Genomic DNA, 25,274 nt, shown 5'->3' with positions numbered 1-25,274 from the left:
TATATATATTTATATATATTTGATGTACTTTATTAATCGCCCCAGGGAAATTTATGTCACAGTAGCACAAAATACAATAAACAAACATCAACATACACAACAAGTCTTGTTCTCAAATATCAATTTTTCAAAGCATTATGATTATGATTATATACGACCATCATCTGTATCATCTTATATGACACTGATTATAAAATCTAATTGCAGTTGGGGAAAAAGACTTTTTTAAACGTATTATATATATGAACCACTAATTTGCTTATATAAAACCCCTAATATTAATATGCTATTGTTAGACAGTTCTAGGTGGTATTTAGGGGGAGGGACCATTTCATTCTAGAGGTCATATGATTGGACTAAAAACTGGGTAGTGCAACATGAGTCAAAAATAATTTTGCTTTGGTTTCCTGGTAAAGAAAACGGTAAATTTGACACATATAGAGTCTCAAAACTTTTGTGAGAAAAAGAAGACGTGCAACCCAAACCATCAACTACTCTCACACACGAATTCCAGCATGCATCCAATGAGTGGATAAGACGGTGACAAAGGCACAGTCCGAGAACAAAGACACATGCGGACAGAGAGATTAAGGCAGAAGGGGGAATTGAGAAACACATGGCAGGAACTGAGCAGGAAACGCAACATTCCATTCTGGAAAGGTCTGGCGCTGCAACCGTGGAGAAAGCGTAACGCTCAGCCTCCCCCTGTGTCCATTACTCCCAGCTCGGAGAGATTCTCACACTGCAGGACTGGAAAAGAAGTAGGCCAAGAAACTCTGACACATCTGCTCCTTCTCTCTCTACCGCCATTTCCATGTTCGTCGCAATATGTCTTTGAGGCTTTAATTCACCTCCTCCCTCAATTGAGCTGCTTTCATGGAATTTAACCGTGATTCATTTCAAGGGATTACGTTCTTTTAAACATGTGAGAGGCCTGATGGGAAGTCGGTGCTGAGAGAAACCAGAGGACAGCACTTCAGTGCACACAATGGATTTGACTGTTTTAGGACAGAATACACTTCCAAAATACTAACTTTTTTGGACATGGTTGCTTGGCAAAATCAAGTTGTAAAACTAAAAAATGCCAATAGATGGAGCGTACTCGACAGTAGACTACAACTACATGTATGATACCTAGCAGCGGGGTAGCTTTTGTAGCTTTCTGGTCCCATTGACTTCCATAGTATATATTTTTTCCTACCATGGAAGTCAATGGGACCAGAAAGCTACAAAAGCTACCCGGCTGCTAGGTATCATACATGTAGTTGTAGTCTACTCATCTATCGGCATTTTTTAGGAAGTTTGTAGTTTTACTGTCTGTCTGGAAACTGTCTGGTTACTGATATTCTTCTAAATATCAGAAAATCGGCGGAATTGATTCAAAAACGGTAAAACTCTGGGGGAGGTGTAAAATGAGCCTATTTCCAGAAAAAGTCAGACTGCAGACTCGGATCAGTACAATTCACGAATGAATCATTTGGTGTGATATGCGAATCGATTTAACAGGCTCATTGAAAAGAATCACTTCGCTCTTTAGAATGTAGTGAAGTACTCCAGTAAACACTTGAAAAATAAGTTCTGTAGTACTGTAACAAAGTAAAAAATACTTTGTTACTGTGCCCACCACTGAGGAAACGGTTGTATAAAATCAATATCGCATTTCCAATTGTGCTGATATTTGGGGGGAAATGGATCTATTTGTGTGATTGCTTAACTACACTACACTAATAGGAACACCTGTTCAATTTCTCATTAATGCAATAATCTAATCAACCAATCACACGGCAGTTGCTTCAATGCATTTAGGGGTGTGGTCCTGATCTCCTGAACTCCAAACTGAATGTCAGAATGGGAAAGAAAGGTGTTTAATGCAATTTTGAGAATTGGTGCCAGACGGACCGGTCTGAGTGTTTCCCAATCTGCTCAGTTACTGGGATTTTCACTCAAACCATTTCTAGGGTTTACAACGAATGGTGTGAAAAGGGAAAAACATCCAGTATGTGGCAATCCTGTGGGTGAAAATGCCTTGTTGATGCTGGAGGTCAGAGGAGAATGGGCCGACTGATTCAAGCTGATAGAAGAGCGACTTTGACTGAAATAACCACTCGTTACAACCGAGGTATGCAGCAAAGCATTTGTGAAGCCACAACACGCACAACCTTGAGGCGGATGGGCTACAACAGCAGAAGACCCCACCGGGTACCACTCCACTACAAATAGGAAAAAGAGGCCACAATTTGCACGAGCTCACCAAAATTAGACAGTTGAAGACTGGAAAAATGTTGCCTGGTCTGGTGAGTCTCGATTTCTGTTGAGGCATTCAGATGGTAGAGTCAGGATTTGGCGTAAACAGAATGAGAACATGGATCCATCATGCTTTGTTCCCACTGTGCAGGCTGGTGGTGGTGGTGTAATGGTGTGGGGGATGTTTTCTTGGCACACTTTAGGCCCCTTAGTGCCAATTGGGCATCGTTTAAATGCCACGGCCTACCTGAGCATTGTTTCTGACCATGTCCATCCCTTTATGGCCACCATGTCCCCATCCTCTGACGGCTACTTCCAGCAGGATAATGCACCATGTCACAAAGCTGGAATCATTTCAAATTGGTTTCTTGAACATGACAATGAGTTGACTGAACTAAAATGGCCCCCACAGTCACCAGATCTCAACCCAATAGAGCATCTTTGGGATGTGGTGGAACGGGAGCTGCATCCCACAAATCTCCATCAACTGCAAGATGCTATCCTGTCAATATGGGCCAACATTTCTAAAGAATGCTTTCAGCACCTTGTTGAATCAATGCCACTGTTGATTTAAGGCAGTTATGAAGGCGAAAGGGGGTCAAACACATTATTAGTATGCTGTTCCTAATAATCCTTTAGGTGAGTGTATTCACATGCAGTGTAAGCAATCTCAAGGTGTTTTTTGTCCGATTACTGAGCGTCCTACTCAATGTCCGTTTGCAGATCTGTTGCAAAAACAACAATTATAATATTATCATAGACAATGCATATCGCACACCCCTACATAGTCTTAACCTCCAAAAAAAGATATATTATCAATGTTTCATTTATCTTCAGAGATCAGCATTTAATGACCACTGAGTTTTTAAAGGGGCTGAACAAATACTGGTATCCTAGAGGTCACTTTATCTTTAGTCAAAAAGTAAAAGAAAAAGAAAGAGCTGCAACAGAGGTCCTGCAAACCTGTGTGCCATTATGGCAGAAAAATCCAACATGAGTCACTGAATAATTCCCTCTATTTCTTCTCTTCCTTCATACTCCAACTGCAACAAGGTCTCTATAATGTGGTTTTTCCCCCCACAAGTCCCTGATACAGGCCCAAGTATTTGGAAACAGCGCTGCTCCCCTCGATTCCCTCACAACCCCCACCCACTCCTCCATCCAAAGCCTTAATGAAAAGCATGTGCTGGAGATGCTTCATCTTTGCCACTGAAGCTCTGCACCAGTTTATTTCCCAAGTAGAGGAAAAAAGGCATACCCCCCTCCTCCTCCTCGTCAGAGGAAAAAAATTACATCTATAAAATCTAAAATTTATGACCGAAGTGACAATTAACAGAGTTACGGTCATGTACAACAGATGTGGGGGATGCAAGCGGCAAGATCTTGGTCAAATATATCCAATGTATGTACAAATTTAATATCTATATCTTTGTTAAAAAAAGGGGGAAAATTCTGAATGATTTTCCCAGAGATAACAGCAGCATAAAATAACACATTCAATTAGATTTTTACATTTTAAATTGATAAATGTCAAAAAATAGAAATGTGCAAAAAATTACATTTATATTAATAAATATGTGTGTGTACACCACTAATGCAATGCTTTTATTTTTGGTAACACTTTACAATAAGGTCCCATTGGCTAATGCATTAAAAACATTAAAAGATTACTAACAATGAGCAATACATTTGTTACAGTATTTATTCATCTTGGATAAATAATAAAAAATACAACATTGTTAGTTCGTAACATGTTAGCTCAGGTCCATTAAATAATAATAGAATAATAGATACAACTTTTGATTTTAATAAATGCTAAAATTAACATTAGCTAAGATTATAAAATGCTTTAGAAGTACTTTTCATTTGATGGGTTGGTTTAATTAATTTGTTTTTTTGTGTGATCAAATTATTTATTTATTTTTCTTTTTAGAGGGCAAAAATAGAATAGAAATATATGTACATACGCATATAAAATATGTATATACAGACACATGCACGCACACATCTACATATATACAAGCATTTGCGTACATATCTAATATATAAGCATAATGAAGCATATGGTTTAATTAATTTGTAAAAAAAAATTGTAAAGTGTTGCTGTTATTTTATCAACAAAAAACAAAGAGAGGTCAAAACAGAAAGCATTATATACCCAATTTGACCATCTGGAGTCAAATCTGGTCTGATTTGCGGTGCCTTCCCCCAAATTCTGAAAATTTGAGTGACACATCCAGCTTAAACAATTAATAGACCCAAGATGAGTGAATGGCGAGACACTGTACCTCGCCCATGTGATTGTGTCTGAAAAATAGTGACACACTCCACCACAGGGGTGTCTGACTTCAGTTCCCAGAGGTAAGCAGGTACGCATCATGCCGAGGCATTGGGTTGCACAAGACACTGTCTGAGATATACTTCGATAGTTAGCACTAGGGCAACAGCTACTTTGATAATCGATTAATTCTTTTAATTAGACTATTTTAAGTTAAGTTTAGGTTGAGATATATGTGTATTTACTTATTCATTAGGGGTGTAACAATACCCACGTCACGATTCGATCCATATCATGATACTGAACTCACGATACGATATTATTGCGATACTCCAGGTTAACAAAAAAATGTACTGTTGATTAAAATGCTAACTTTGATATTACATTGTGGGTTTAAATGAATGGGTTTGGATATGGTGCTTGTAAGCCAAGGACAATGGTGGCACCAGAATAACAATATTCATGATTCTGAAGCTGAAATTACTGAGTAACTGTAGATGAATATGCTTGCACTCTTTCACTGACTAGATTTACTGTAACATCAGACATTTGGCATTATCAGGACCCACAAATGAAGAGTTCAGATGCAAAAGCCTCTAAGTGCCATTTGAAATTTTCTTCTAAAATGATCATTTTTATCAAGCTTGTATATTTAAGTTCAGTAATTTCACTTAAATGGCAATGAAGATTACCTATTAATTGTCATTTAAGTGAAATCACTGAACTTAAATATACAAGCTTGATAAAAATGGTCATTTTAGAAGAAAATTTCAAATGGCATTTAGAGGCTTTTGCATCTGAACTCTTTAAATATTCCCCCATTGCATTACTATACATTATAATCAACATTATATATAGTAGTTAAATGTTACACTAAAACTCTAATAATTTTTATTTTGGTGGGACCATCCACAATACATATTGTTGCATTTTTGTATTACGATATATTGTGGCACCATATATATTGTTACAACCCTATTATTCACACAAACATAGACCTATATTTGTCATTTGGAAATGTGAAATGGATTCAACCTCTAGTTCAACCCGTCGTCTTATGTGGCTGTTATTTTTGGGAAAGTCATTTTGAACCTACATTTTTATGAACAAAGACATATTACATAATAAAAAATACACAGAAGAGGCGTTTGTTTGATCTTGTAGTCGTTGTTAATGTCGTTGTAATTGCAGTTAATTTTCTTTTGTTAGCACAACGGCCAAGCAAAATAAAAGTCTTAATGAGATAGTTACCCCCAAAAAATCATTTATTTACTAACCCTCATGTTTTTCCAAACCTGTATGAGTTTCTTTCTTCTGTTGAACACAAAATTTAAAGAATGTCGATAACCAAACAGTTGATGGGTCGTGTTTTTTTTTTTCATACTATGGAAGTCAATGGTGCTCATCAACTGTTTGGCTACTGACATTCTTCAAAATATCTTCTTTTGTGTTCAACAGAAGAAATTCATTCCAGTTTGTAACAACTTGGGTGTGTAAATGATGATGACAGATTTGTCATTTTTGCGTGAACCGTCTTTTTAAATGGTTAAAAGATACAGCACAGACCCAACTAACCAATGATATCTGTTGTCAACTTTACATTATCAGTTTCATCAACATTCCTTAGTTAGTAAGCACCATATCCCTTTACCAATGTCTTTGAAAGGGTGTTTTTGTGTTATATGGACACGGCCGTTTCCCTCGAGGGGATCGGGGGAAGAGGTGTTCTCAGCTGGACACAACCTAATTGTAAAACTTCAAGAAGAACACAGGATTTTGGACTCCCAAAAAGCTCAGTGGAAAAGGTAGTTGGGTGAATTGAAGGCTGAGTCAGCAAGCAACTCTGGCCCCTCTTAAAAAAAAAAAAAGAGGAGGGTGGCAGGGGCCAAAGGAAGTGAGGGATGGAAAGAGATGGAGAGAGGAGGGGAAAGCAAAAGAGCTGACATTCCTGCACTCTGAGTCAGCGCCGCTAGGCACTTTTCTGGCAATCTTTCACTACCTTTACAACCAAAAGCACCGGAAAGCACTGATAAAAGGAAGAGAGGGGAGACCATCCGAATGCTAAGCGTCCAGCTAACTAAGCTGTGGGTTCGTCCTGGAAGTGTAACGGACATTTCTTGGAATGTCGTCCATGGCTACCTCAGATAAACATTTGATTATCTCCCAACATTCAGAGGGAGCACTTAAATGCAAAGCACTCAATGAAAGCATTATGAGCATACTAGCAATGGTTAAGTAGTAAAAGGCAATTAGTTTCACTTAATAAAGCCCAAGAATTCCTCATAACTTGGCCTCTTGCTTTGATTTCCAATAACACATGACTGCATTCCTGCCCTATGTAGTGTGCATATCTGTGTCCTGCTCCCCCTCTGCTATGGGCGGCATTCCTCAGTGGAGTGGGGTGACATCCGTCAGCAGGACCTCTAATGATCCTGTGCTGCATAATTCACTACTTAACATAAATTACAATAGAAGTAAGTGCAATGGTAAAAGTAAATGAGGCTGACAGCTATTGTGAATCTGTGTGGGGGGGAAATGACTCAACTATAAGTTATATAGCCAAAAACATGATTCTGCAGAATAAATATGCACCTTAAAATCTCATATTATTAAAAGCTTAGTACACAGAGGCCAAATGGAGCAGGTTGACTTGTAGCAAATGTGTCAGAACTGCGCATGTCATAATCGTTCCTACAACAGAGTATCAGCAATGCTAACGTTAACGTTACTCATTCACAGTAAGAGGATGCGTGCAACGTTTAAGTTACACATAAACTGATAAACGTATTTAATACAATTTCAAATGTTTTCAAAGCACGAAATCGTTAAAACAAAGGATAAGCTCAATGTTTACATTCGCAATATTGGAACTTTTGCAGGCTGAGTAAAACTCGCTTAACTTAAATAAAAAAGAGTCGTTGTAAATCGACTTAAATAATGATTTTCACGTGAGTAATCTGTTAAAAATGTATTTACCTTGATAAGTTTTCGCCAAGTCCCGCTTTATTTCGATCTACCACCGGTTTTGCGCGTCCTAAGTCCGTTACAAGTTTTTCGGCGGCGTCGAACACGCTTCACAAAGTGCAAACGCCTCAGACCGAGGGGGACTTTGCGATCATCTTTGCACCATTGTTCACATAAAACGCGTTCCCCCTTCTCCTTGTCATTTTTTTGAGTTGTTGAAATGTGTTTTCTTCCACTAGAAGTGTGCTGTGAGGGGAAGGACTAGGACTGCCCTCCTCTTCATACGAAACTTGCAGCGAAATTACTAAACTCAAGAGTCGTGAGGAGAAAAAAACGGTTCCCCTTTGCTGAGAACTTTAAGGGAATCCAAAGCATTTTTTTTCTAAAGCCAGGAGAGCCCTCCTTCAGAGAGTTTGTCGATTGTTCCTGTTCTTCTGTTGGCTTTAAGGAACGTCGCTCAAGCAAGAAAAGTACAAAAAGCTTTTGTGTGGCTTGAAGATCAGGAGCCTGTCAAAGAGTCTTATGTAGAGCAGCCCACAGATTCAGTCACTTCAGAAGAAAATAATTAAAGAAATGTAAAACGTCTTGCTTTCCTCCTCAATAAATGCCATATTTGTTTACAATACACTTCTTCATCTATTAAAATAGTTCACCCAAAAATTTTAAGTTCACCCTGAAGTGTATGACTTTCTTCTTTAAGATGAACACAAACAAAGTTACATTTAACAATATCCTGGCTCTTTTCACAGATTTAATGGCACTGAATAGTGCCAGAGTTTTTGAAGCTCCAAAAAGCGCATCAATCCATCCTAAAAGTAATCCATATGACTCCAGTAGGTAAATAAATATCCATATTTAAAACTTTATAAGCCTAAACTTCTGGCAACGGCAGTACGCGTTCATGAGAGAGTTGAGTCCCACGGAAGAGTAACCCCTGACATGACAGTTTTAAATAAAAATGTTGGAGGATTTCGATACGTTTTTTGCAGGAAAAAACGTCTATTCTGACCTAAGCTTACCCTATATCATAGGTAGCCTAAATAACGTAGGCTAAGTTGGCAATTATTATTTAAGAGTTAGCGTTGTACATGTAAATTTACTATTACATCTGCCGGAAAGGCAACTTTTGTTGGATGTATTGAGTCATCATGTATGTGGCTTTCCATTGTACCACCATTGTACATTTTACAATATGGATTTCAATAGCTCAAGGTAGGTAGCCTATGTTAATCTTACATAATTTAATGAAATAAACAGGAGCTGTAAAATAATAAAATACCATCCCCTAAAGTTCTAAAAAAAACACAGTAAATTTAACAAGAAATTTTTTTGTGTTATTGTCAATATTTCTCTGGACTCTGAGAACAGCTGCAGTATAATAGCAAATATGGCGGCATTTGCAAAAGCCTAATGATAATGGCTTGAAAGATGCCTTTCTACTGAATAAACAAAACCACACCCTATAATGGCTCTATCCTCTCATACTTTCTAAGATGAATAGCTCTACATTTGTTTGAAGTAATGCTAAATGTTCAATGGGGTTTATTGTAAACAACAAAGGAATGTTACTGATAGGCTCAGACCTGTAAAATAAATGTATTACCTATCTGAATGAGAAACAGACTACTACATGAGACAGAAATACTTTGAGGCCCTTCAGTTTTCATGAATAATTATTCATGCAAACTAATTAACACCTATACTGTGACATTAACATATTCGGTGTAAAGATGAGTGACAAAAATGCTTAAAATCCAGCCTGAAAGTGTCTTAAATTTCTTTCTTTAAAAAAATAAATAAAAAAATGTAAGACAAGAAAAGCATGTATTCTTACCTAAAACTGAATCAGTGACTTCCAGGAGATCTAATCCAGTAAATCCATTTTCTGTAAAGGAATAAATATGTAAAACTGTTTACATACTCTTCTTATGAGAACTAACTGTGAACACAATTTATTATCGATGAGACATTTCAAACTTATAATACTTGTGTTTGGGGTGGAAATATAATGGCATCACAATACTATATAACTAGGACCCAAAACAAAAAGTCAATCTCAGCAAAACATGAGAGTTGAACACTGTAACCGAGCGCCCTCTTGTGATTGCGCCGACACGTTTGACAAAGACAAATGATTACATTAACTAAAGCACACACAAAAGTTTACCGTGATGTTGTAACTTTGTATGTTCGATGAAAATGAATCACCTCACCCACAAAATTCTGTGCATATTGAGGAAATCCAATGTGCTTCATCCATGTGCACACTTGGTCTGGGCTCCACTCCTCGACTGAAATCATGCTTGTTGTATTTACACTCTCGTCTTCTGCATCTTTTCTTAAAAATCCACATAACACAAGCACCGAATGGAACATACAAACACCAAACAATTACCTATTATAAAGATCTCGATTCCGTTGGATGATCAGTAACGTTACACATGCTTACTGTGCTAGCATTCTGATCTCTTCCACTGCTGTTTGTTGTGATACAATTATTGTTTAAAAGATAAACACCCTGTCATAAGACTTTACTGACTTATTCTTCGCATGTGACATAATTTTAAAACAAAATCTTACCCCGAAATCAAAAAGAACCCCGCACTTTCCGCTCACAGCTGTTGTTGAATGACGCAAACACACCTCGGCAGGTGAGGGCGGGGCTAAGACGACGTGCATTATGGGAAATGTAGTACAGATTAAGGGCTTTCAAACGTCCGGAGAGGTTATTTGCATAATTTTCGCTTTTGATTACACTTGTGTGTTCCACAAGATGTGTGCTACTAATATTCGCCCTAGAAAGTCTTTACGTCAGTAGTATAAAAGCCGTACAGAGATTATTGTCTCTGTCCAGACCCTAAGCAAATGCTCGGCTCTTCTCCACAATGGTAACCCAGAGTAATTTAAATTGTTCTAATCAGTCCAACACCACTGAAAATTGAACACTTACACATTATTACCAAGTCTCCCCATTTTTTACTTAAAGGAGTAGTTCACTTTTAAAAAAACAAAACAACTTTTGCTTATAATGTACTCACCCCCATGTCATCCAAGATATCCATGTAATTCGTTCTTCAATTGAAAAGAAATTAAGGTTTTTGATAAAAAAAAACATTCCAGGAAGAAAAAAAAAGTTTAAATATTTTTTTATTTATTTTTTTATTATCATTCTTTCCACGACAGGTTGTCTGGGTCTAACATTAGCCCATTATAATATTTCTAGTGCATCTCATAAGCTGCAGGTCTACGACAAGTGCAATATGGGGAGAAAAGTGTCTACATTTTTACAGGTCCTCAACATCTGTAGGAAGGCAACAAATATCAAATATAAACTCTAGAATTACAACACAACGCTTTACAGTGAACACTACAACAGGACACACATGAACACTTAAGCAGTTAACAATCATAACAGGAATCGTCATTACTACTGATGTAACCTTTCGCTCACAACCGATGGAAATACCTTGAATGAGAAACCTTTTGATAGAAGAAAAACAAATTGATGTGTACAAGTGAACAGGGCTGTGTTTCAAAAAGCATTATAAGGCTAAATTGATCAATTGCAACCAATGGATTCTACGATCAACTTAGCTCACAATGCTTTTGAGAAACGCAGTCAGGGAGTCTAGCACAGCATACTGTTAGCGGTCCATAGAGAGAGTGTTGTAGTCGTCTGTTGCATCCCCGATAGGTTAGCTGAACAAACACTGAGTGAATAAGGATGACAGCTTCTGAAGAGCGCTTATACGTTGCTGAGGGCTTCGACACCAGGCAACACTTTACCCTCCAGCAGCTCCAGACTGGCTCCGCCTCCAGTGCTCACATGACTGACCTTATCTTCTGTGTCCCACTTGGCACAGCAGGTTGCAGTGTCTCCCCCACCTGAAAGTAGTCAATTATTAGTCTATTATAGAGACTGATATTAACTTTTTGATGGGTGTCATCATAGAGAGCAGGGTGGACTACATGACATCACACTAGATACACCACTTTTTTTGGAAATAGGCTCATTTTACCACTCTCCCAGAGTTAAACAGTTGGGTTTTACCGTTTTCGTATGCATTCAGCTGATTTTTTTGATATTTAGAAGAATCGGTAACCAGACAGTTTCTGGTCTCATTGACATCCATAGTATATTTTTTTTCCTACTATGGAAGTCAATAGAACAAGGACTTAGCAAAGCTATTTTCATGGCAATAAAACCAAGCAAAAAAAAAATCATGCCAATGGTGGTAAAAATTGCCAAATATCTGCCAATAATAATCAGCCTAGACCAGTGTTGTGCCTGAACCCGTTCAATGAACGATAGTTCCATGAATGTGTTCATATTTTTGGGCGAATGTGAACTAAACGTACCGTATTACTACCTGATGAACGTTACTGTGAACGCAGTTTAACTTTGTACAATAGGGTGCCAGATTTCTAAAAACCCGGCTAAAACACACGTAAACAGGCCTCTATAATGCGAAAAAAAAAAAAAAACTATTTTGGCAACACAAGACACCAATGTCGCACCGTGGCCGAAGTCAACAAAGCTTTATGACGAGGTCGGTGAGGATGGGGAAAAAAATCGTACATTTCTGTGCAAACTTTACCCGTCGATAAAATAATTGTTGTCTGTGTTTGTATATGGGCTGTGGCAATAAAATGTTTTTAAAAAAGCTTGCAACATATGGAAAAAAAGAACTAGTTCATTTTTTGAAGTATGAACTACGAACTGAACCAGTTCATTTTAAAATGTGTGAACTGAACTTTGAACTAATTCATGTAGAAAGTGAACTTTCCCAACACTGACCTAGACAATACATCAGTCAACCATTAGTCTATTAGATGAGATATTAAAATATTCCAGGCAAAATAAAGATAAAGAAAAATAAAATTTAATGAAATTCTCACCAATAATGGTGATGCAGCCATTTTTGGTCGCTTCCACAACTTTGTCCATCAAGTTCTTGGTTCCACTAGAGAAGTTGTCCCACTCGAACACACCAACAGGTCCGTTCCACACAATCTGCTTGGCTCTGTCTACAGCCTCCGCATAGAGCTGTGAGCTCTCAGGACCACAGTCCAGACCCTGGACGCAAGGACAACCAGAAGGTCTTCTTTAAACAACTGCTTCTAGTTCACTTACAGGAAAAGGAGAAGATCAATCTGCCTTACCATCCAGCCAGCTGGAATACCATCTGCTACTGATGCACTCCCCGTTGTCGCCTTCTCGTCAAACTTGTCTGCGGTGATGAAGTCAACAGGAAGTGAGATCTTCACACCGTTCTTCTCAGCTTTAGCCATTAGGTCTTTCACAATTTTGGCACCCTCTTCATCATACAAGGAAGTGCCGATCTGAACTCAACAAGAAAACAATATTTATAACTCCAGGAGGGTATTCCAGAAATAAGGTTATGCGACATACCCAGATTAGTTTAACGATAAATAAATTAAAAACCTCAACTTTCAATTCCAGAAATTGAGTTAATGTTCAGGGCTGCGTTTCCCAAAAGAAACGTAGAACAATTGACCTATGGTTAATCCACGACCTCAACCGCGATGAGCCAATCACAGTGCGCAGCTCAGTCAGTTTTCATTCGTTTTTTCTCTTCATTTTAAAGGGTTAGTTCACCCAAAAATGAAAATTAAGTCATTAATTACTCACCCCCATGCTGTACCAACCCCGTAAGACCTTCGTTCGTCTTCGGAACACAAATGAAGATATTTTTGATTAAATTTAAGAGCTGTATAACTACCACATTGGCTGCCTAAGGGACTGCCTCTTGACGGCCCAGAAAGTCAATGAAGAAAATGTTTAAATATCCCAAGTGACTACCGTGGCTCAACTATATGTTTATCAAGCGACGCGAATACTTTTTGTGCGAAAAAACAAACAAAAATAACGAGTTTATTCGACTATTTCTTTTCTTCCTTGTAGGCCAGAACGAGACTTCCTTATAGATTTCCACGACGCATGCGCGAGAATTGCGATCTGAAGTAGTGTAAGCTGGTGTAAACAGCTCTCAAATTTAATCAAAAATATCTTCATTTGTGTTCCGAAGACGAACGAAGGTCTTACGGGGTTGGTACAGCATGGGGGTGAGTAATTAATGACTTAATTTTCATTTTTGGGTGAACTAACCCTTTAAGTTTAAAATGGTCAAACGGTGTGCATGGGGTCTCCGACACAAGGTTCCCAAGAGGCTGGGCGATGGTGTATATTTTTTTTACCCTTTCCCAAGCCATATCTCAACCGAGATAAGCGTCTGCTCTGGATTAAGTTATGCGGTAGACCACAACAGCAACTAAACGTGGATAAATTAAACAAGGATGTCTACATCTGTTCTAAGTTCAGTCAACAACGTATTTGAACGTTATCTTTAAAATCTCTAGCGTAACGTTAGGCTAACATTAGAAAACGTTAGCTGCATTGTACATCATGCCACTTAGCTTCATTAACGTATATCTGTAAATAACCGAGACACCAAATATTAACAATGTTGTGCTGAATGATTATGTAAATACTGTAGCACCAAACGATCTGTGGTTTATCACGTTTACACTGTGACCTGAACATTTTTGCTTGGAGCTGAAGCTTTTCATCGACCTTCTCAACAATAAAATGATAAATATAACCCTCCAATGCATAGTTAAGGCCCTTTAGGTGACTTCGAGGTGATATATAATCTTTCTGTCTCCAAAAAATCACCAATTGCTCCTACTGCGACAGCACGTCAATTGTCGCCAATGGTCACTACGGTCAACTTAGACTTAAACTTTGGTTTGCAGTGTGAAGGAAGCTTCAGGCCACTCACCTCCATGTTCTTGAGGACCTTGAGGAAGGTAAAGGCCATTCCTCCACCAATGATCATCTCATTCACCTTGTCCAACATGTTGTTGATCAGCTGAATCTTATCTTTGACCTTGGCCCTGTCCGATCAAAACAACAAATCAATCAAACAAAGCCTTTTCAATGAGATGTTCATTTTATCTGCATTTAAATCTCATTGGGATGAAACTACTGACGAAAGTGCCCTAATTAGAAGTCAAAAGCGAACGTGCATTGCAGTTAAGCTCATCAATGGGCCAATTCCCTGAGTGAACTTTGATATTTGGGACAAACATCAGATATGAACTGCTTCAGTAAGTACATAATGAGTGTTTAAGTTGTGCAATGGCCTGACCTTTGCAAGGCATTTGCTATCCATTCCACAAGAACACTTTGTAGTGATCATGGCTTTATTTGCCATCATTGTACCCTGCACAGTTGAATCATGACAGTTTCAGCATCAGGATTTACTAAATATTATCATTGATAACCGGATTTACTTCCGGTTATCAATGATAATACTAAATAAAATAGAAATCTACAAATGTAAATAAATCTTTTTTTGGCCATATATGTGAGGCTTAAAGAACCATTAGAACAAGGAGATTGTCACACATCCTGTTGTTGCATAAGAGGATAAATGCAACTATTCCTGGACTGTCACTGATGCTTTCTGAAGAGGTTTTCAATAGAGAAATGACAGATGCGTCCTAAAAGAAGACTGAAGTACAGCCCAGTATTCTTTCAGTCATTCATTATCATTCGATAGGTGAACTCTGTAAAAGACCCTTCCTTAGATCACAAACAAGATCTTGCAGGACCAAAGTAAGGTCTTCTGATGTTTTTAATCACTAAACCTGGGTACTTATCCTCCTTAGTATTCAGAACTAAAAAGATAAGCTATCACAGCGCTCCGTCAATAACACTCACCCCCCGAGAATGGCCAGGAAAGGCCTCTGTGGTTTCTCAAGGGCCATGGCGAAGTAGTCCAGCTCCTTCTTCATCAGAAAACCAGCAGCCTTCTGAGGGAGATTCACTCCAACCATGGAGCTGGAGTGACACATTAGACATGAAAACAGAATTTGTCTCATGATGTTGATGTTTTTCAGACTAAACAATGCACGTTTTTATTTTCCCATCACAGTTTTGTGTAATGGAGTACCTATGAGCTCTGTGTGCAGTTCCAAAGGCATCGTTGACGTAAACATCACCCAGCTTGGACAGGGAGGCTCGGAAAGAATCGATCTCCTCCTGACTTGCTTTGGTCTGAAAAGATAAATCAAAATCATTTACAGATCATTTGATGCCACCTAAAGAACAAATAAACATATTCCAGATTAAAGGTGAACTGTGGCGAACAAATTCCTGTTCGAACTCGTTCACCAAAATGAACAAATCTTTTTCCGAGTCGTTATGTTCGTTGAATGACTCGGAAAAAGATTCATTCATTTTGATGAACCAGTTCGAATCGAATCGTTTAAAGCTCTTTGAGAAGTTTGCAGTTTGTACTTGAACCAGATCCAGTTTCCTCTTGGGAAATTCATTCATTTTCATTTCATTTTATCAATATTATGTAGTTAATCACATTGGGTGGATTTTGGGCTGGAAATCCAGCCAATCTGGCAACACTGCTTTTCAGTGCTACGTGAAATCAATGTGTAAACCAACAAAATGGAGATCTTACAGTTGGAGAAAGTATTTTAAACCCAGTTACAGAAGGACTCCTTATACATGCCGTTGTGATCACATTACTGCCATCCACATGCACTCAAAGTTCATAACTTCTAAACTAATGTGAAAGGTTACACAGGAGCCCAGATAATGGCAAGCTGCAGTTTCTCGCCAGCAAAGGACATGGCAGTTTCCCTTTCGCTTTCTTTGGTCTCTACTCGTCCCTCTCTTTCTCGTCTCCTCTTCCCTGCGTGCATTCCAGCCAGGGCTTCGAGGACCAGAAAAGACGCATGATCACACATGACCTTCCAACAAATGTCAATAGGTCAGCTGAGTACAGACGACTCTTATTCATGGTCTGGTGTCATTTAAAGCAGCACTGAAACTGTCTTTTGGACCTTGAACCGTTTGGTTCCCATTGAAGTTCATTATATGGAGAAAATCCTGGAATGTTTATCAAAAACCTTAATTTCTTTTCGACTGAAGAAAGAAAGAGATGGACATCTTGGATGACATGGGGGTGAGTAAACTATCAGCAAAACTTTTTTTAAAAGTGAACTACTCCTTTAAGCGTGTGGCATTTCAGGCCAAAGATCTTACTGTATGATCAAATTTTAAGTCTGTATCTTGCATTTAATTCAACGTAAACTCTTGTGGCTTCTTTCTGGGTGCAGTCAAAGGAAGGAAAGACTAAGAACCTTATTTTTCACATTCATTATAGTTTTTACCAGCATTTAAACAATCTTTTTATTGCCTTTCTTTAACATTTGACCACATGACTGTTTCCACTATGAACGGAGTCGATCGAATAAGTTTACGGTCCAAAAGGGGACACGCTCAAAGCATTTTAAACCCCGTTTACGTCTGTATTTAGAGTCAGCCACTTGTGATCCAATCGACCAAAACGCATCTTAATACCAAGTGTAAATAGGGCCTAAGATGACCCAGCAGTTTTTACCTGCAGAGCCAATGAGATACGCTGCACTGACCTTGTTCCCCGATGCATCTTTGCCCTTGCCTTCCTCGGCCACATGGAAACGCAGGTTCTCCAGCAAAATGACAGAACCGGCAGGTGGGTCTGCACAGGCTTTCTCCACATCCGGACCCACACAGTCCTTCAGGAACTGAACGTCTCTTTAAGTATATGCAAATTAAACAGCAAGGTTGGTGGCGAAGTACTAAGCTGAATTAAGTATGCATTGATTACTATTAAGATGACGCTTTTCTACCATACATTTCTGATGTTTACGCAGTAAAACTCATTCATCAGTGCTGTTAAGCAGATGTAGCTTGAAGGTTTACATTATCTCTAACTGATGGTGTAATGTGTAGGTTAAGAAGTCTCCTACTTTCCCAGCAGGCTCTTGAGTTCTGCGGCCACAGGCTCCAGAGAGTACTTGTTTGGCATGGGGACTCCATCAGGCCGGCCCAAGTGGCTCATCAGGACTACGGCTTTGGCCCCATTATCTAAACAGTGCTGAATTGATGGGACTGCAGCCTTGATTCTGATGAGAGCATATATAATATTCATTACAAATACTGTAGCACAAGGCCAACATGTGTTTTTCAACTGCGAGTCAGGTCTATATACAACATAGCCTATATATATATATATATATATATATATATATATATATATATATATATATATACAGTATATATTTATTTATATATATATATATATATATATATATATACTGCTGACATTCAATGAACAAACATTTATTGAGTAATCTTAATATTTTCTTTAATATTTTGCAAGAAAATATAGACATCAATAAGTGAATGATTATATACAACATATTTTATAAGCGACAAAGCCGTAAGAATTTAAGGTAAAAACGTTGCAGTTGAGGGTTTGAGCACATGAACAGCACAAAGGGGAATTATAGTGAAATCAATGAGATAAGAAAGAACCATTATTGGTTAAGAATGCAACAATACTGGTATATCAGCAATATCCATCTCACCTCTGGTTATTTGTTATTGCCTTGTCTTTCATAGGGACGTTGAAGTCAACCCTATTGGAGAGAGAAACAAATAAATGGATCTATTACCAAACTAGCTACATAAAATGCTGTGGTTTGATGGAATGATTAAATTTATTAATTTCATAATAAGTAAATTTCCAGAAAGGGACAGAAAACTCTCAGATTTCATTAAAAATATATATTCGTTTAATTGTCTTTGAAACGACATAAGGGTGAGTAAATAATAGAATTTTCAATGTTTGGGTTATATATGTATATACATATGAAGAGTTCAGATGCAAAAGCCTCTAAATGCCATTTGAAATTTTCTTCTAAATTGACCATTTTTATCAAGCTTGTATATTTAAGTTCAGTAATTTCACTTAAATGATCATTTCAGAAGAAAATTTCAAACTCTTCATATATATACATATAACCCAAAAAATGGAAAATTCCATTTTCAATATTTTTTTACATGTTAGATGCGAGTAATCTATTTTGACAGCACTATATATAGCTATCATCTCTAGTAATTTGTTATGCATTCGAATGTTTATGAAACTCAAACATTTTTTAATGAATCCATAAAAATACCTGTTATAAAAAAGCTATTTTAATAAATAAGGATTTTACGGTGACATTAATGAACGACGTTATCTGCATCACTGCAACACAGAAACAACTAAACCTGGATCATTGAGTGCACATTGATTGCTGCACGTTCACACTGTCTCCATGACTACAGTGAATTACGTAACACTGTAAAGCCCCCTTACAGCAGTAAGATATGCATTCAGGCCAGTGTACAGAACAGCCAATGCTGTACTGTAATATTTGTAATATAACATTAGACAATATTAAAGCAATTTGGATCCTGCCTGCGGATGTTGTAAGACCACGTGCAACTGCTGCAATGTACGTAGCTATTGTGACGCACTCAACATGGCTGGCAATAACTTGTTCAAAAAGTGCTATTATTTTATCATGTGGGTATTTATATAAAGGTGAAAAATGTTAAATAAAGCGGCAGACGGTGGGCAGGGCAGGGTTGTCTGTCTAAATGCTGGCAGGACATTTGACTGTGTGTGTTCAGAATACCAAAGGCACTTTATGCCAACAGCTGCTGAGAATATGAACGTCGTTTAGCGGGATAAATTATAAACAATCTTCCACTTATGTACATAAGAAATTACCTGGCTGGCATGCATGAGTGACAGTATAACAAACAAGTAAGAACACGCCACTAAATGAATGTGCTGCTTAACTTTATGGTATAAACCCGCCAGCACACGTTCAAAATATCTAATAAAGCAGTATGTAATGTGAAAAACGTTCTGGTTGTCGGTATGGTACAAAAATAAAGTGACGGAGGCTCCCTGACCATTTGGCATTTGTAACTGGGTGGTGTCATTTCACCAAGGAATTTTAAAGCCTTTATAGACAAAAAAGTGTGATGAGTTTAAAGATTTTAATTTAACTTTAAAACAACAGAGTTAGGACTGATATTAAATGATGCGCACGCGCTAGTTTTCGGTATATCTGCCATTCAGCACGTAATTATAAAACGTGACGCGTGACAGATACACTTCCGGTTATCAATGATGGAAGTTTCATTCGCATAACCTTGCCAAAAAATCAAAGCTTAAAATGAAAAGTTAAAAAACAAGAAAGCATTTAGCCAATAAAAGAAGGTCACGATATTAATACAGTGTTAGTAAACGATATAAAGGAGTGTGCCGGTGACAATACACGCTTACCTCATGATGACGCGCTTTCCTTTCACATCCACCTTGTCCAAATTGAGTTTGTTTGACAGAGACATTCTGGCTGTAGATTTGCAGAAAAACTCTCTTTAGCTGGTGTGGTGCAGTGCTGGTTCAGCTCCCGAGTGAGTGAGACAGTGACCTTAGCTTGATGCTGATGCACACAGTGTGGGCGGGACTAATCGAGGTATGCGCTTCTAAATCCAGCGCTCATTGGATACCCTTGCTGTCAATCAATCATTCACCAATTTAGCACATAGGATGTTGTTGGACCAACGTGTTGCAATAATGCTGCCCCCTATCTATAGACCCTACCCTCTCTTACCGCAGTTGAATGAGGTGAAATAGGGTTAATAAATGTTAATGTTAACTAATAGATATATCACCTTACTTCAGTTCAATTGTTTTCTATTACAAATCTTCTGAAATGTTTTTTATGTAAATGGGGTATTATCTAATTAAATATACACTAATTTGCATATATTTTCAGAATATATAGCTGATCATTGGATAAAGCCATGTACAAATTTAATTTTAATTTTTTACAATGGGGATTTTAGATATCTTTTTTTATATAATTCATAAAATACTGCCAACTTCCAGGAGAAAATATTTTTTTTTTAAGAATGTCATATAGATCAGGCAAATGATATGACCGAATCCCTCTGCAAACCCCTTCCAAATATAGATAGGTATAAAACTGTAACATTTAGTGTATAAGTGGAAATTTCTGGCTCAGTGCAGCAGACAAAAAAGACAAAGATGCATATTGACATTTTCAGATTTAAATAGATAAAATGAACACTTTGTTTTAGATGCTGTCTTTTCACCAATCTTGAAGACAAGTTGTGGAAGCAAAATAACCCCAAAATCTTAAAACTGGCCAGGGCATAAAAAAGATTTTGTAATTTAGTAATATGTATTACACATTAAAAATAACTTTATCTTAAAGTTCAGACCTGTAATTGGAGTTTAGAGTTTTAGAGTTTAGAGTTGTATTATGCTAAATACAAAATAGACATTCATTTGACGGTAAAAATCAAGCTAATGCAACATTTAAAATTAGAAGCTCAAATCTGACATAATCATTTAATACCACAGCTATGTAGATAAAGTAATAAGACAAATATTGATATTTATATTTTAATTTAATAAATTTTTTACAGACATGCCAAGACAGCAAGAAGATTGGATAAGGTGAAAATTGTCTCCATTTGCAAAATGGAAATGTTCAGAATGTCATTTAGGATCCCAGAGTATTCGGTCCATGACGGGAAATGCATTCATCACTCCTGCCATGGCTTGGGCTGCACCTTGCCTACAGGTGACAAATTCCATGTGATGCCTGTTGATGTGATCACCTGCAAAGACAGCAGACAAAAATCACATAATAGCACATTGAAAAAGATATGGAATTAGAAGTGTTTTTGCAGTCACTTACATATGCCCAAACAGATGTGCAAAATGCAATTCCAGCAATCATCAGAGGAGCTCCATACTTGGCATGAAATTCAGGGGACAGACCAGACTTTTGTCGCACAGCCACCTGACGGGCATTTTGACCTAATATAAAGAAAAGGGGGGAAGAGAGAAGTAGATTTAGGTTTAAACATCCTTTAACACACTATTCGTTGAAATAAGGGTCATTAAGAGTCGCTGAGTTTTTGAAAATGAGAATTATCATACAAAACATTGACCTTTTTGCAATCATAGAGCCTACAATAAACTTATTAAATTAAATTGCAATTTTCCTTTTAGCTACAAGCTTGCACTTGTGCAAGCTTGTAGCTAAAAGGAAAATTGCAATTTAATTTGTTAGAAACATTGTATAGAAATATAGCAGCTAATGGAATGGAAAAGCACATCATTGAGAGAGAAATATTTACAATATTTTGAGTTTATGAAGAAGAGAGACATTTTTAAACCCACAAATACATGAAGATATAAACATATCTCTATAAGGTAAGGTGACAATAGATTAAATTATTTACAAAAACGTATAAACTGACAGGGAACTACGAATGAATCCCATCAAAACTAGCTTTAGCGCACTGGGAAGTAACATCAGTGTAGGTTACTGCCCAACATTACAACAAATGCTGTTTAATGAAATGTGAAATAAAACGGCCAGTCCTCGAATGAGATATATAACTTACCGCTAAGGTTCATGGCAATCTTGGCGAAGCGATACATAGTTATTTCTCGGGACAACGGGCGGCGCGAGCTAATACCCTTGAACTGAATGGCAGAAACAAAATGGCAGAGCGGAAGTGATGAACGCGCGTTACTTACGCGCATGCACGCGCGGTGATCGAAGTAGATTCAGATTCAACATGTAAATAAATGTTAAACTAAAGTAAACTCTGATAGTTTAAAGTGATGTGATTTGTTGTTAACATATACGTTGTTATTCTAAGCATAAATAAGTTGAAATATTTATATATTTTTTTCTGAATATAATAAGGGACCATCACTGCTGTTTTTTTTTAGTTAAACAGTTTGCGGGTTGTGCAGCGTTACCTCTGCGTGTACAATTTCAGATCCAAGTTAAATCCAACATATAAACAGTAAGTCACAGTCGTGTCAGGATGGCCGAGTGGTCTAAGGCGCCAGACTCAAGGGTTGCTCCCTTCCGAACAAACGGGTATTCTGGTCTCCGAATGGAGGCGTGGGTTCGAATCCCACTTCTGACACATACTTTTATGCTCGATCTATTAATAATGTTATCTCATATCTTTAATGTAAGAAATAAGCCTATCTTGTAACCATTTTTGTTTTATATGATTGTGTGACAATTTCACTCGCAAAATTAGAGGATATGTCTCCCCTATACCCACACATAATTTTGAAAAAAAAATGTGTATATGTATAGGTGAATGTGGATTATTGATTTTTTTAAAAAAAATGAAAAGTTTTGACCTGAAAGTTCATCTTTCATACAAAGGTCTGTAGTTTTTATTCTGTGGGCAAAACACATAATGCAGTGCAATACAATGACGATTGAGAGATGAACTACTAAACGTTCCTCAAAATTCTGCTGTCAAATTTGACTATTTTTAACATGACTTTTCTTTTTATATAAAAAAAAAAAAATATATATATTTATATGTGTGTGTGTGTGTATGGATAATCAAGCAAATCTAGTTGCTTCAGTCCAGTACATTTTGAAACATTACTAACAAAAAAAGTTAGTCAAAATTTCTTTTGTTTTTTTTTATCATAAAAAATCAGTAGTTTTCACAGCAAAAAAAAAAAAGGTCTTTAACTTTGAGGAAAAAAATATAAACTACAGTATCAATCATATGACAGAAGGCATGTGAAAGATTGTGTGCAACAGGTTTTTCAGCAGTGTTGATCATGTTGATAATTTCGAGGCCATTAGATATTCATGTCTCAAATAAGATACAGAAGGTTTTAGAGTTCATTCATACTGAGATAGTTCAGTTCAGGACACACATGGGGAATATTTCACCAGTAATCAGCAACTTTTACATATACTATGAACCAACATAGAGCTCTAAAACAAAATACAACACAATGCACAATGGTAATAAATCATTTTCTTTAATAATGAACAGAAAAGATGTTTCACAAATACTTTATTTTCGTAAAACATAAAATCTCATGGAATGTTGCATGTATCTAATCTACAGATTTCTTGAGCAGATGATCAGACTGGCATGTGATGATGAGTTCACCTGAAACCTCCTTAATCTGTATCAAGTAAAATTAAGGGAATTTCCACTCAGACTTTTGTATTCTAGTTTGTTTTGATGTTTATTTATGCATTTGGGTTAAATATTCTCTGGTTAGATAAAAATCTAGAGTCAGCAATCCAAATAAAATGAGTGAGAAATCATCTTATATTTACAGAAAGCCATATATTCCCAATGAATGCATCTTCAAATGACATATGTCTCACAGTTGCTGTAGATATAATATATGTTACTTTAGTTTTAAGAATACAGATATGAAATTATTTATAAACATATGACGTGCTCATTAACGTCACATTAAATTACATGGAGGTTCAGACAAAAAGGCGAGTGCAACAAATCTAGGTCATTTAAGCACAGATGGAAGAGCTAGGTGTGTTCTAATCTGTCTTTTTGTCCTTGACTTCCTCATCATCCGTGTACTCTGTCGGCTCTTCTCCAGGTTTAAGAAGCTTCCCAACGTAATCATATTTCTCTGCGGAGGAACATAAGAGCGTTTACTCAACAATAAGCAATGCAAGCTCATTGCAACATGAGTGTCCTTCAACTTACGCGTGAACTGGGTCTCCCACTCGCTCAGGCTCTCCTGCTGCATAGCATTGAGATCTGAAAGATCATCATGAGTTTCTTTCAAGGCCTCCTTCTCCAAACAGAACGTGGCCAGTCCTCTGGATGCATCCCTACCCGCAAAGACCCCGTAAGGGCCCTCTAAAAGACAACAAATTATCTCGTCACAAATATGTTCTTCATCTCAGAATGCAAAATAAGTAGTATCTATTATCTTAAAGGGATAGTTCACCCAAAAATTATGAAATTATGTCACTATTTACTCATGTGTAGATTTTGAAGAATGTTGGTAACAACAAGACATAGTTGAGACAGATGATGGACCCCATTGACTTCCATTATATACTTTTTCCTACTATGGAAGTCAATGGGTGCCGTCAACTGTTTGATTATCAGCATTATTTAAAATATCTTCTTATGTGTTCAACAGAAGAAAGAAACTAATTCAGGTTTGGGAAAAGTAGCTGAATTAAGCAAAACATGACAACATATAAAATTTTGTGTGAACCATCCCTTTAAATTAATATTCCGGTGCTCAGTGGACATCTGAAGTATCTAGTCAACCTTTATCCGAGTTTAGTTAATTATTCACTGATAAGCAAGAGTTTTTGGCATTGCAAAAGGCTAAAAAACACTGCAATCGTCTCATTATCAAAAGAACAAAAATGTAAACATAGCTACACTTTGACAATGTTGCGTGTCATCACTATTATCCTGACTTTTCAGTAGGTTAGTTAGGGGTTATGACTGCATTTGTACTCGTTTAAAAAGTGCGACAAAGGGGCGTGTCTGAAATTAAATTCATGCGTTTTTTAATAGGTCATGTTTGAAATAAACAGAATTCAAGAACCACGAAATTCTTATCGCACAAAATCACCTAAGATAAGTTTGTGGTTGAATTTGTGCCATACCTGGTCCGTAGAACTTCTTCCCTCTCGTAACATCAAACACTTTCCCACTGATAGCCATGAGGATTCTTGGGTTTTTCACTCCATCGTACTCTTGCAGTTCAGCTAAAGTAAAATCTCTTTTCTTTAGTTTAGGCAACGGCTCCTCAACCGGGCCAAAATCTGCAGGCTTGTCTCCACGGACGATTTTGTACAGAAGGAACAAGCAAAGACATAGCAAGCTAATGTTCAGGGGCGAAGTGAAAATTTCCTGAAAAATTCCAGAAGTTTGCTCAACATTTTCTTCAGCCATTTCGTTTCTATGTTGTGCGTGAGACCATCGAGAGACTCGTCGACGACCACAGCAGTGCACCAATCACAGGAGCCAAAAACAAAC

The 25,274-nt window shown here is 37.3% G+C and overlaps 4 protein-coding genes and 1 non-coding gene across 8 annotated transcripts in view; 1 reads left to right on the top strand and 4 right to left on the bottom strand.

Moving 5' to 3' along the window:
• Positions 1-10,107, bottom strand: part of amot (angiomotin) — a 43,255-nt gene extending 33,148 nt beyond the window's left edge. Inside the window, exons 1-3 of one of the 4 annotated variants that reach the window (XM_089123934.1) lie at positions 10,067-10,107; positions 9,700-9,824; positions 9,321-9,371 (exon numbers count right to left, since the gene is read on the bottom strand). In XM_089123934.1, the coding sequence (XP_088980060.1) occupies positions 9,321-9,371; positions 9,700-9,787 (139 nt within the window). In that variant the 5' untranslated portion in view covers positions 9,788-9,824; positions 10,067-10,107. Of the gene's footprint in view, positions 1-7,498; positions 7,934-9,320; positions 9,372-9,699; positions 9,825-10,066 lie in introns of those variants that run through there. The other 3 variants (XM_089123935.1, XM_039677628.2, XM_089123933.1) reach the window with 3 other exon arrangements.
• A 509-nt stretch (positions 10,108-10,616) lies between these two features.
• pgk1 (phosphoglycerate kinase 1) lies at positions 10,617-19,887 on the bottom strand. The gene is made up of 10 exons (XM_039677266.2): positions 19,702-19,887; positions 17,945-17,995; positions 17,324-17,479; positions 16,964-17,108; positions 15,466-15,569; positions 15,234-15,353; positions 14,290-14,404; positions 12,650-12,829; positions 12,386-12,563; positions 10,617-11,371 (listed from the first exon to the last, which is right to left on the bottom strand). Exons 1-10 carry the CDS (start codon positions 19,764-19,766, stop codon positions 11,232-11,234), a joined length of 1,254 nt encoding a protein of 417 aa, XP_039533200.1. The 5' UTR covers positions 19,767-19,887; the 3' UTR covers positions 10,617-11,231.
• Positions 19,888-20,836: 949 nt separating this feature from the next.
• cox7b (cytochrome c oxidase subunit 7B) lies at positions 20,837-22,021 on the bottom strand. The gene is made up of 3 exons (XM_039675738.2): positions 21,864-22,021; positions 21,149-21,270; positions 20,837-21,068 (listed from the first exon to the last, which is right to left on the bottom strand). Exons 1-3 carry the CDS (start codon positions 22,003-22,005, stop codon positions 20,994-20,996), a joined length of 339 nt encoding a protein of 112 aa, XP_039531672.1. The 5' UTR covers positions 22,006-22,021; the 3' UTR covers positions 20,837-20,993.
• A 268-nt stretch (positions 22,022-22,289) lies between these two features.
• trnal-caa (transfer RNA leucine (anticodon CAA)) lies at positions 22,290-22,400 on the top strand. The gene is made up of 2 exons: positions 22,290-22,327; positions 22,355-22,400. It is a non-coding gene; the product is annotated as a tRNA-Leu (tRNA).
• An 855-nt stretch (positions 22,401-23,255) lies between these two features.
• On the bottom strand, positions 23,256-25,237 carry pgrmc1 (progesterone receptor membrane component 1). The gene is made up of 3 exons (XM_039676937.2): positions 24,902-25,237; positions 23,976-24,131; positions 23,256-23,898 (listed from the first exon to the last, which is right to left on the bottom strand). The coding sequence occupies exons 1-3, from the start codon at positions 25,188-25,190 to the stop codon at positions 23,804-23,806; spliced, it is 540 nt and encodes a 179-aa protein (XP_039532871.2). The 5' UTR covers positions 25,191-25,237; the 3' UTR covers positions 23,256-23,803.
• Positions 25,238-25,274: the final 37 nt, after the last annotated feature.

Source organism: Pimephales promelas, chromosome 19, assembly GCF_988280905.1.
Source record: "Pimephales promelas chromosome 19, fPimPro1.hap1.1, whole genome shotgun sequence".
Taxonomy (NCBI): Eukaryota; Metazoa; Chordata; class Actinopteri; order Cypriniformes; family Leuciscidae; genus Pimephales; species Pimephales promelas.
This window is presented reverse-complemented; position numbering and strand designations above follow the sequence as displayed.